The 11698-nt window shown below is 42.0% G+C and overlaps 1 protein-coding gene across 1 annotated transcript in view; it reads right to left on the bottom strand.

Moving 5' to 3' along the window:
• The window catches only part of commd2 (COMM domain containing 2), a 49242-nt gene extending 38136 nt beyond the window's left edge, over positions 1-11106 (bottom strand). Inside the window, exon 1 of the mRNA XM_048604501.1 lies at positions 11021-11106. Within this exon, the coding sequence (XP_048460458.1) occupies positions 11021-11106 (86 nt within the window). The remainder of the gene's footprint in view (positions 1-11020) is intronic.
• Between the last annotated feature and the right edge of the window lie 592 nt (positions 11107-11698).

Raw genomic sequence — 11698 nt, 5'->3', positions numbered from 1 at the left:
TCTCTCCCTATTTATTTCAAAACCCCCTTCCCCTCCCCCTTTTCTGAAAATGGGTTAATGATGCGTGTTTGAAGCACCAGTGCAGACATGATGGGCTGAATGGCCTCTTTCTGCGCCATAATAATTCTGTGATTCTATGATTCTGAAATGTAGACATTTCTGGCTCACCAAGCATTTGTTTCCCATCCCTCATTGCCCTGAAGAAGGTAGGGACGAGCCATTTTCTTTAACAGTTGCAGTTTATGTGCTGTAAGGGATACCCACAGGTGTGTTAGAGAGGGATTTCCAGGATTTTGACCCAATGACACTGAAGGCTTTAGTTTCATGTCAGGATGGTGTACAGTTTGGAGAGGAACTTGCAGGTGGTGCTGTCTCTGCTGCCTTTCTCCTGGTCATGCATTCGGAAGGAGGTGGTGAAGGAGCCTTGGTGAGTTCCTGCATTGTATCTTATCAAAGTGTAGTGCATGCTGCTGCCTCTTTGCATTGGTCATGGAAGCAGTGAATGTGGAAGGTGTTGGTTGTGATGCTAATCAGGCCGGTTGCTTTGTTCTTGGTGGTCTTAAGCTTCTTGAGTTGGAGTGCACTCATCCAGATAAGTGGGGAGTATTCCATTATCCTCCTGATTTGTAGATGGTGGAGAGAATTTAGGATGACTAATGAAGGCAAGTGTGCCAACTTCACCAAATGCCTTCTTCACCACCCTGTCTACATGCGACGTCGCTTTCAAAGAACAAAATACCCCCTGCACCCCTAGGTCTCTTTGTTCAACAACACTCCCCAGGGCCCTGCCATTAACTATACAAGTCCTGCCCTGGTTTGCCTTTCCAATATGCAACACCTCATGTTTATCTAATTTAACCGCCATCTGCCAATTCTCAGTCCATTGGCCCATCTGATCAGGTTTTTTTGTATTCTTAGATAACCTTCTTCACTGTCCATTATACCACCAATTTTGGTGTTATCTGCAAACTTACTAACCATTTCTCCTAAATTCTCATCCCAATCATTGGTATAAATAATAAACAGTGGACCCAGAACTGAACCTTGCAGTACACTGCTGGCCACAGGCCTCCAGCATAAAATCCTTCTTTTTATTTGTTCTCAGGACGTGGTTGGCACTGGCTGGACCAGCATTTAAACGTGGTGGTGAGCTGCTTTCTTCAACTGCTGCATTCCACTTGGACTAGATGATCCCACAATGCCATTAGGAAGGGAGTTCCAAGATTTTGAACCAGTGACACTGAGGGAATGGCGATATGTTTCCATGTAAGGATGGTGAGTGGCTTGGAAGGGAACTTGCAGGGGATGGTGTTCCCATGTATCTGCTGCCCTGTTCTTCTCGATGGTAATGGTTGTGGTTTTGGAAGGTACTGACTTTGTAGCCTTGGTGAATTTATGCAGTGCATTTTGTAGATGGTATGCACTGCTGCTACTGAGCATTAGTGGTACTGTGGATGTAGTGCCACTCAAATGGGCTTCTTTGTTCTGGATGGTGTGAAGCTTCTTGAGTGTTTTGGAACTGCACCCATCCAGGCAAGTGGGGAGTATTCCATCACACTCCTGACTTATGCCTTATCGCCAATGGTCAGGTTTTGGGGATTGGCAGTGAGGGCCAGTGCAGAGCAAGTAGTAGCTGGAAGCCTAACTTATTTAAATTTCCCTGATTGAGGACACTGGAACTAATTTTAACAACCTGATCTACTGCCCTTTTACAATGAGCTAACTCATTTCATGAAAGCTGGAACTTTTCTTCAGACAATAATGTGTTGTCATTTTATTGCTGCAAAACAAGCCAATATATTTAATATACGTGTTGTCACAGAGTAGGTGATTATGGAGAAAATGACGTGCTTTGATGCTTTGCTGACCGAAAGTACTCCTAGATGCTGGATTACAAACACACAGACTCAAATCAACTGTATTGCTTAATGTAATAAGGTTTCAACTCCAAGCTAGATTTGTCCTGTTCAGTCAAAAATCTTGCTTTGGTACAGCAACCAAATTGTTATTACAGCAACAGCAAAAGAAAGAGATAATGTATTCTGAGTGACAAATATCTGAATTAGCTCTGTATCTGAATCACCTCCATGGAAATAGTGTGTTGTTTCTTCTTCCCAAATCACATTTCCCACTGAAAGCATACATTCTTACCTGCTTTGGCACCATCTACTCTAAAGACTAAATTCCATTGCCCCCAAAAAGGTGCGCTCACATCAGATGTGAGATTAATCCAAATCTATTGCTTTTAATGCAAGCAACAAGCCAATTTCATGTTGCCTGCCTGTTAACATATTGCAGCATGCAGCAGGCACAAACCACAATGATTGTATCCTCAGGGGACCAATACTAGGAGAGGCTAGCACCAATTACAGCTGGCCTGAACTACATAAAGGCAACATACGCCTCTTAAAAGGGAGGTTCTTTGAGCCTGGAAGTTATTGAGGAATTCATCCTCACATGAAATATTTGTAGCCATTACATCAGACAGGAGAGTCCTTTTTTAAATATGGCAACATAGGCCTTGGACAAGAAGATGGATATTAGAGGAAAGATGTGCTCTATTAATATGGATTCAGGAGGATCTCAAAAGGCACTGGAACTGTATAATTATTGAGATTAATGTGGAGATTATCCTTTGGTCCCTGGAGCAACCAAGTGATAATTTCACCAAGCTGCATCTCACAGGACTTAAATAGTATAGTGTGAACGGAGTTAAAAATGAAAAAAGAAAAACAAATGTAGAAGACATCAGCTAGCATTATTATGAAATAATCTTTAAATAACGTAGTAGTAAGATTATATCTTTGTATATATCAGAATACCATGAATTGTAGTACTTTGTCCTAACATGGAATAAATATTGTTATAAAGTCAAAGCCTGAAAACATTGCGTTCTCCTTGATCAGTTTGTTTTGAACCCAAACTCGTGGATGTGGGCATGAAAACACACCACAAGAGTGGTCAGATCCCTGAGACCTGGATGTATTGCCAAAAATATTTCAGTGACTTCACACAAGTTGTCAAGGTCAATGAATATATGTTTAAATGCCATATCCTACCAACTTCACCACTGATCTCACTTCCCTTCACTCACCTACCTACAACTTCTACCAATCAGGTCTCAGAACCACAAAGGAATTCCCTCCCTAATAGCATTGTGGGTCAACCCACAGCAGGTAGACTGCAGCGGTTCAAGAAGGCAGCTCACTACCACCTTCTCAAGGGCAACTAGGGATGGACAAGAAATGCTGGCCAGCCAGCGATGCCCATATCCCACAAGTGAATAGAAAAAAAAGTGTTACAGCGCGAAACAAGGCCATTTGGCCCATCACGCCTGCAGCAGCTCATTAAATGAACATCATTACCCACTGCCAATCTCCCGCTTTTTCCCCACACTGATAAATTATTTGTATCCAGATAATTATCCAATGCCCTCTCGAATGCTTCAAAGGAACCTGCCTCCACTACATTTCCAGGCAGCACATTCCATCTCCTAACTATAACACTCACACTTCGCCCCACCTTCATACACTCGGTACTGCCACAAGCCTCACATCCACACCTTGCCACTCGTGCCCTGTACGTGCCACATCCATCATTCACAATCATATCACTGACACAAATTACTCCACACTCAGTGGCATACATTCCCTCAGTCTTGTAGGATAAAATGATGCAAATCCAACAGCAGGAGGCGCCAAACAGCAGGGAGGATCTGACTGACAAGGATTCAAGACTCCCTCTGAAGGGGTTCAGGCAGTGGAAACTTCACTTCAGCACATCAATAGCCTGTTGGGCCACATGTTGTGTGACAATATGGTTTTCACTGCATACATACAGAAAAATGAAGAAGGGTCTAGGCCTGAAACGTCAGCTTTCCTGCTCCTCTGATGCTGCTTGGCCTGCTGTGTTCATCCAGCTCTACACTTTGTTATCTCTGCACCAGAATCATTAGCCAGAGTGAAACATCTTCTTCTGTGCTGTAATAATCCTATGACTATATACTGCTTTATTGTGTAGTGTATATTATCTACAAGATGCATGGCAAAAATTCACCAAAGGCCCTCAGAAAACACCTTCCAAACCCACAACCATTTCCATCTAGAAGGACATGGGCAGCAGATAAATGGGAAAACCACCACCTTCAAGTTCCCCTTCAAGTCACTCACCATCCTGACTTGGAAGTATATCGCCGTTCCTTCAGTGTCACTGAGTCTATATCCTGGAATTCCCTCCCTAATAGCATTGTGGATCAACCCACAGCAGGAGGACTGCAGCGGCTCAAGGAGGCAGCTCACCACCACCTTCTCAAGGGCAGCTTGGGATGGGGAATAAATGCTGGCCAGCCAGCGATGCCCACATCCCACAAATGAATAAATAAAAATTGTGAACAGATAGCTCTTGTTGCCCAGTAGGTTTGTCATGATGACTCAGATGTTGTAATGGATTGAAGGTTTTCAGGCAGAATATAGGACACTGATGTGCATGGTATGTTGAGTATGTTTGTCCACCTGTTGGACATTGAAGGAGTGGAATCCCTTTCATGAGGAAGGTGGTGGATCTTGCAAAGCCATGTGCTCTCCTCCTCCTCCTGCTGGTCTCCTGCGAGAGAAAATGAAGCAGGGTTAGCCCTGAATGAACAGAAAATCAGTGCTGACCTTAACCCAACAGTGAGCAGCAAAGTGCATGATTTTGTAAATATTTCTAGCAGCAGCTTAGAAGGAGCCTGAGGCACACCGAGCCCAAAGCTGATTGTCCCAGTCACCACCACAGCCATTGGAAATCCCAAGCTTGCCCTGATCTGTGGTTAATGCTTTGGCTGCAACAGCTCATAGATTTCAGTGTAGGCATCCCCTATCCTAATGCACAGATGTCTTACACACATTTCCTCGCTGAGGTTCCAGGGGCTTTTTGCACAACCTGGGCAAATATGATCTCCTGCCAAGACACCTTTCCCTCTTCCCTCTTCAGACTGTCCTGCTCTCTGAGGCCTCTGATCCTTCTCCCACTCACACTCTATTCCAAGGAGAACCCTGAAGGAGCTGCCTGAACCCATGTCGAGGATCAACTGGTCTATCCAGAAGCTTTGAAGTTGGGACCAATCCTTCAACACCTGCCACTTGCAGAATTTAGCAATTTCAAAGAACTCTAGTTAAAACAGCTCGCACAATGTAGCAGCAGGATTCAGCCAGCAACTAATCTGAAGGTGAGCGATGAATGTTGCAAAAATGCTGATGTCAGGGTGTGGCAGTGTGGGAGGGTGTGCATTGAAGGGTGGGTTGGAAGGATGAATATGCGTACAGCTGTCTGTGTGTGTGTTAGCTTAGTTGCTGAGCTCCAGAGCAACAGCTCTGTTACATGCTTGTAGGCACCATGATCTGCCTAGGCTATTTTTTCATTTGGATGCCCATTGTATGTGTGCTAATGCCCTTTATCTGTTACGGTGCCCAGTACAAAGTGCCTCAGCAAGTATGAGCCATTTCATAATTTTGGGCCTCCTGGGCAACTTGTGGAATTAATAAAGCAGGGCTACACATTTCACATCATGTCTGACTGTTGTAATTTTCACCATTTCAATACAAATAATAAATCAGTGATATATAGAATCGTACAGTACTGTAAAGGTCCTTTGGTCCATCAAATCTGCACCTACTAAAGATAGCCCTGAATGTTGTGATGTTTCATGTGCTCATCCAAGTACTTTTTAAAGTTTGTAAGTTTTCCCACCTCAACTATCTTCCCAGGCAGTGCCTTCCAGATTCCCAACACCCTCTGAGTGAAAATATTTTCGTCAAATACCCTCTTGCCTTTCACGTCAAAATTATGTCCCCTTCATAGAATTATAGAAGCATACAGTATAGAAGAGGGCTTTTGGCCTATCGAGTCTGTTCTGTCTATAGTATACTACTACCTACACTTGTCCCACTTGCCCACACTAGACCCATAGCCTTGAACTTTATGACATTTCATGTGCTCATCCTTTTCAAAGGTTGTGAGGTTTTCCGCCTCAACTACTTTACCAGGCAGTGCATTCCAGACACAAAAACAGAAGTTGCTGGAAAAGCTCAGCAGGTCTGGCAGCATCTGTCAAGAGAAATCAGAGTTAACATTTCGGGTCCGGTGACCCTTCCTCGGAACTCCAGATCCAGAACGTTAATTCTGATTTCTCTTGACAGATGCTGCCAGACCTGCTGAGCTTTTCCAGCAACTTCTGTTTTTATTTCTGATTTACAGCATCCGCAGCTCTTTCGGTTTTTATTTAGTGCATTCCAGGTTCCCACCATCTTCTGGGTGAAAAAGCCTTTTCTCAAATCCTCTCAAAATCTGCTTTTCATTTTAAAATTATGCCTCCTTGTTATTAACCCTTCAGCAAAGGGGAAGAACCTTTCTATCTACACCATTCATGCGCCTCATAATCTTATACACCTCAATCGGGACCCTCTCAGCCTTCTCTGCTCTAAGCTTATCCAGTCTCTCCTCATAGCCAAACTGCTCCATTCTTGGCAATACCCTGGTGAATCTCTTTTGCACCTCCTCCAATACAATCATACCCTACTATAGTGCAATGACCAGAAGTGCACACGTACTCCAGCTGTGGTCTAAGTCCTGGACGGTTCTAGTATAACTTCCCTTCTCTCATAATCTATTCCATGATTGATAAAGGCAAATGTCCCATATATCTTCCTAAGTATCCTATGAAACTGTCCTGTTGCCTTAAGGGATCTATGGGCAAATACCCCAAGACCCCTCTGTTCTTCTGATATTATCCAGATAGTCAGATGGGATATTTCCAAAAGTAGAACCTCCCTGATTTAATTGTTAAGGGCAATGAAGAGATGCACTAAAGTACTGCAATTGTCATTGAAACTATAGAGAGTCTAATAACTAAAGGTACCCAATTAACATGTGAATATGACTGCCAACATGCAGCTCAATCTGAGTATAATTACAGAATACACTACAAATATTTTCACCTGGGTAAATAAACTTGACCAAAGTCTTTGTACATTGATATGACTCAATTAGGAAGAGTGCATCAATAGGCAATCAATAGCTGGATGTAAGTCTTTTCATGTATTAGAACCCTCTTCAGAATCTTCAAGGTTTATCTTTTTCATTCACAAAGAGATGGTGAGAGATGTTTCTTGTTTGTTGTAGGCTTTTAGATGTCTCTGAATGTTCTACACTCATAGGTCTTTGACAACCTGCAGCTGGACCAATTCAAAGTCTGTTGTTAGGCAGTTTCTCCTGATCTCAAAAACTCTTAGTTTCATTCTGTTTCATAAAGTATCCATCTTATACCTCAAAAAAGTAACATACTCCACTTGATCTCACTTGGTCTCCAAGTTGAAAAACTTCAGGTAACTTTAGCTATATAGCTGTCCAACTTCTGTTTCCAGTGTATAGTTCAAAAGGGGAAAAAAATCATTCCCTACAGCCTCCACCCTTAAAAGAGATGAAACCTAATGTTTACCTATGTTTCATTACAAGATAAACATGGCATGCACATAATAAGACCCAAGAACATACATCCATTCATCTTTACTCTTTCTTTAAGCAGGACATATACCATTTCTTGTTACATTTCCTCTAAAATTCTTAAGTTGTCTCAATATAATTACATTCTTTATGGTGTATCTGTTAGTAAGTGATCTTTTCCAGCACTGTGAACAATTTTCATTAAAAAATTGAATTAATAAGCTCCATTGAAATAATATCATTTTCAAATTTCAACTTTCTGTACAAAAGCACAAGGATTATGTTAATTGCATATTTGTGTTTTGTTGCAATCATGACAAACATAGACTTTGAAAGAGCCACAAATGATCCTAATGTCACTGTTTCCGATGTGGACTACTTGTTCTGATACTGGTTTGATTTCCTTCCATATTCCTGATTCATCAGCTTGTAGTGAAATAGTACTTACTGCCAAGTCACAAACATCAACTGCCCTTTTAAAAGATTAAGTGCAATCAGGGTGCCTGACACTGGTTTAAGTATTAGGATTGCCCTTAGTTCCTCTGTGTAAATTCTTCAAACTGTGGATGAATCTGTTTTAGTTAATGCATTTACTTTTCTGTAACCCATCAGAATCTAGTCACCCCGTCTAGGTTAGGAGCTGACATCTCCAGTGAACTCCAGCTGCTTTGTCTAGGTTCAGTCGTGTGATTTCCAACATGTATCTGAATCTCAGAGTCCATCTAAGCTGATTTTTACTTATGAAGTCTTCACCAGGTTAAATATCTGATTATTGATGCTTGAATTTTCCATATTATTTTACATCCTGCCATTGGAATTTCATGTGCAACTTGCAATATCGCCTGACAGTATTTGGGCTTAACCAATAAGGTTGCTCTTTATTGATACTGATTCCCTGACACATCATGTCTGATTAACATAATACATCTTGGTATATCGTTACAAATTTCCTTATACTTCCTAGGTAGCCTTGTTAGATCTTCCTGTTGTCCTTCCTCTAAGCACAAGAATACATTAATCAACTGTCCCAGTATTTCCATTTTGGCTAGTCCGACAGTAGAATGCTGGCTTTGTGAAGTATCTACCTCTACCTCTATTTCACTCTGTTGGCCTCCAATACTGGTACCACCTGACATACTTTCATTTTCTTATCTTCCCCTCCACAGTTAAATCAATTTAACTTATTTATGTGGCACAACTGATTCTTCTTCCTGCAATTTGGAGTATCTACCAGGTAAGTCAATTTAGTAACGCTCCTAACCACCTTATATGAACCAATGAACCTTGCTTTCAGAGGTTCACCTTGTAAAGGTAATAACATTAACGTTTCATCTACTATTTGAAATGTTCTAGTTGGAGCATATTTGTCTATCTATTCTTTTATCTTTGCCTGTGCATTTTTTAAACGCTCCTGTGCTACTTTGCATGGTCTTGTGAGGTTCTTTAGAAACATGGACATGTAATCCAACATTGAGAGTTTGTTTAACTTTCTTAAAAATGCTTCCTTTAATGGATTTCTGATCTCATGACCCATCAATCAATTTGAATGGATTAAATCCAGTAGATTCATTTGGGCAATCTCTGGTTGGAAATAACAAAGATTCCAACCTTTAGCCCCAGTCCTGTAGGTATGCCTGACAGTATGCTTTAAGCATTGTTTTGAGAGTCTAATGGGTTCTCTCCAAAGCTCCCTGTGTATGTGATTGATCAACAAGGGACTCCAATTATTTTTTGCCCAAGTTGCAGCTCACAGTGTGATCTCCTCTACATTGGGGAGATGAAACGTAGATTAGGCGATTGCTTTGCAGAACACTTATGTTCTGTCTGTAAAAATGACCGTCAGCTTCCAGTTGCCTGCCGCTTCAACGCACCACCATGTTCCCACAGCAACAATTCTGTTTCAGGTCTACTGCAGAGTTCCAATGAGGCCAGCATAATCTTGAAGAATAGCATCTCATCTTTCACTTGGGGACCTTGCAGTCTCTAGGACTCACATTGAGTTCAATAACTTCAGAGCTTGATTACATGCTTCCCTGTATTTTACTAACCCCATGCCCAATCCTGATATGACATGGGTTACTTATAGCACAGCCTATTTATTCTTTCCCCTCGTTATCACTTATTCAGCTTCTTTTCTGTCCTGGCTTACTATCACTAATCCTCCTGTTTGCCTAGCTCTTTCATATGTCCCTGTCTCTGAGCTCCATATCCACCTATCTGCTCATCTCCCCTCTGTCCCCCACTAACCCCATCTTCACCAGATATACTGTAACTTCTATCTGTTCTGATGAAGAGTCGATGGATTCGAAATGTTAACTCTGCTTTCTCCCCACAGATGCTGCCAGATGCCGAGTTTCTCCAGCGATTTCTGTTGTTGTTGTTTACTATGTTCTAGAAAAAAATCATAAATTTGGAAGCCTGGTCTGATTGTGGACTAAAGATGGAAATACAATGAGTAAAAAAGCTGAGTTAATTTTTCCACCACTGCTTTATCTGTAACTATCCTTAAGGGAGTAACTTCTAGAAATTAGGTTATCGTATCTATAACTGTAAGGATGTACCGGAGTTCCACTTTCACTATTGGTAATGGTCCCAAACAGCCTACTAATATACTACTGAATGGATCTTCAGAGGTTGGTATGGGTATTAAAGTGTCTGACTGATTACATGTTGAAATTTTCCTATTTCCTGCATTATGTCCTTATGAGGTCTTGGCCAGGTAAAATACCTGTTCATCAATGTTTGAGTTGTCTTCTTTGCCATTGGAATTTCATGTGCAACCTCCCACTTTCTCTTCAAAAGATGCACTAAACCCACAAATACACTAAGAGACAGAGAAACTACTCAAAGAAAGACATAGATTTTCCACCAGAGCTGCTCACCACCAATTTTTCAAGGGCATTTAGGGATGCACAATAAATGCTGGCCTAGCCGGCGAAGCCCACGTCTGTGTGTCTGAGTGTGTATATGTTACATTGTATTCCATCCGCCAAATCTTTGCTCACTCTCCTAGCCTGTCCAAGTCCTTCTGCAGCCTCCCTGCTTCCTCAACACTGCCTGTCCCTCCACCTACTTTTGTGTCATCTGCAAACCTAGCAACAATGCCCTCAGTTCCTTTGTCTAGATTGTTAATGTATAATGGAATAGATGGTGTCCCAATATTGTTCCCTGCAGAATGCCACTAGTCATGAAAGCTAATAGCAAGTCTTTCTTTCTATGGTACTGTTCAAAAGACATTCAGGAATTCTCTTGATTTTCCGTAGAACTAATGTTCCCCTGCCTGCAAGGGAAAAATGTTGGACACTCATGTAGGACAGGAAGTCATATGAATTTCATTGAAGTTCTTTGAGATCAATTGTATCACAGAGTTCAGTATTTCCAAACAGATCAAATTGCTTCTGACTGTTTTAATACATGTCTCATTCCATACTTAGACCACTCTGTCATCTCATCCAACTCTTCATGCCATCCTCTCCCTCCAATGCCATCCCAATTCAAACTGTTTCATCTTTTCCATATATCTTTCTGTTGCCAACCCTACCGTATTCCTTTTGGTCCTCCCATGTCATCTTCAACTTTTGCAGCAATGCCATCCCATCCCTCATGGGAAACAATCTCTCCAGTCATCCGGGGGAGCTTTGTTTCTGCTTCTCTTGAGCTTCATTATTTTTGTTCTCCACTAATCTGCCCATCCTGGCACTGGCACCAGGCGGCTTCATGAGTATCACATGCCAGCTTCAGTCCCAGCAACAGAAATTTCTGATGAAGGGTCTAGGCCCGAAACGTCAGCCTTCCTGTTCCTATGATGCTGCTTGGCCTCCTGTGTTCATCCAGCTCTACACCTTGTTATCTCAGATTTTCCAGCATCTGCAGTTCCTACTATCTCTTGCTAATTACTTGCCCATTTTGCAAATGTTATGCTACATTTGTGAGGATTTGTTAGATTGGTGGAGCAGGAGAAACCATGATGAAATTCACAAGATTCCCCTCCACCCCAATTCCACCTCAGTTTTCAGTAACACTGAGATCAAAGTTGTGATACAGTGATTGTCATTATAATTGCCAGCAGCTTCAAGGGTGGCACAGTGGCTCAGAAGCTGGCACTGCTGCCTCACAGCACCTGATTTTGATCCCACCCTTGGGCAACTGTATGTGTAGTGTTTGCACATTCTCCCTGTGTCTGTGTGGGTTTCCTCTCAAAGATATGCAGGTTATGTGC

Source organism: Rhincodon typus, chromosome 13, assembly GCF_021869965.1.
Source record: "Rhincodon typus isolate 14 chromosome 13, sRhiTyp1.1, whole genome shotgun sequence".
Taxonomy (NCBI): Eukaryota; Metazoa; Chordata; class Chondrichthyes; order Orectolobiformes; family Rhincodontidae; genus Rhincodon; species Rhincodon typus.
The sequence above is the reverse complement of the archived record's forward strand: the minus strand, read 5'-3'. Positions and strand labels throughout refer to the sequence as shown.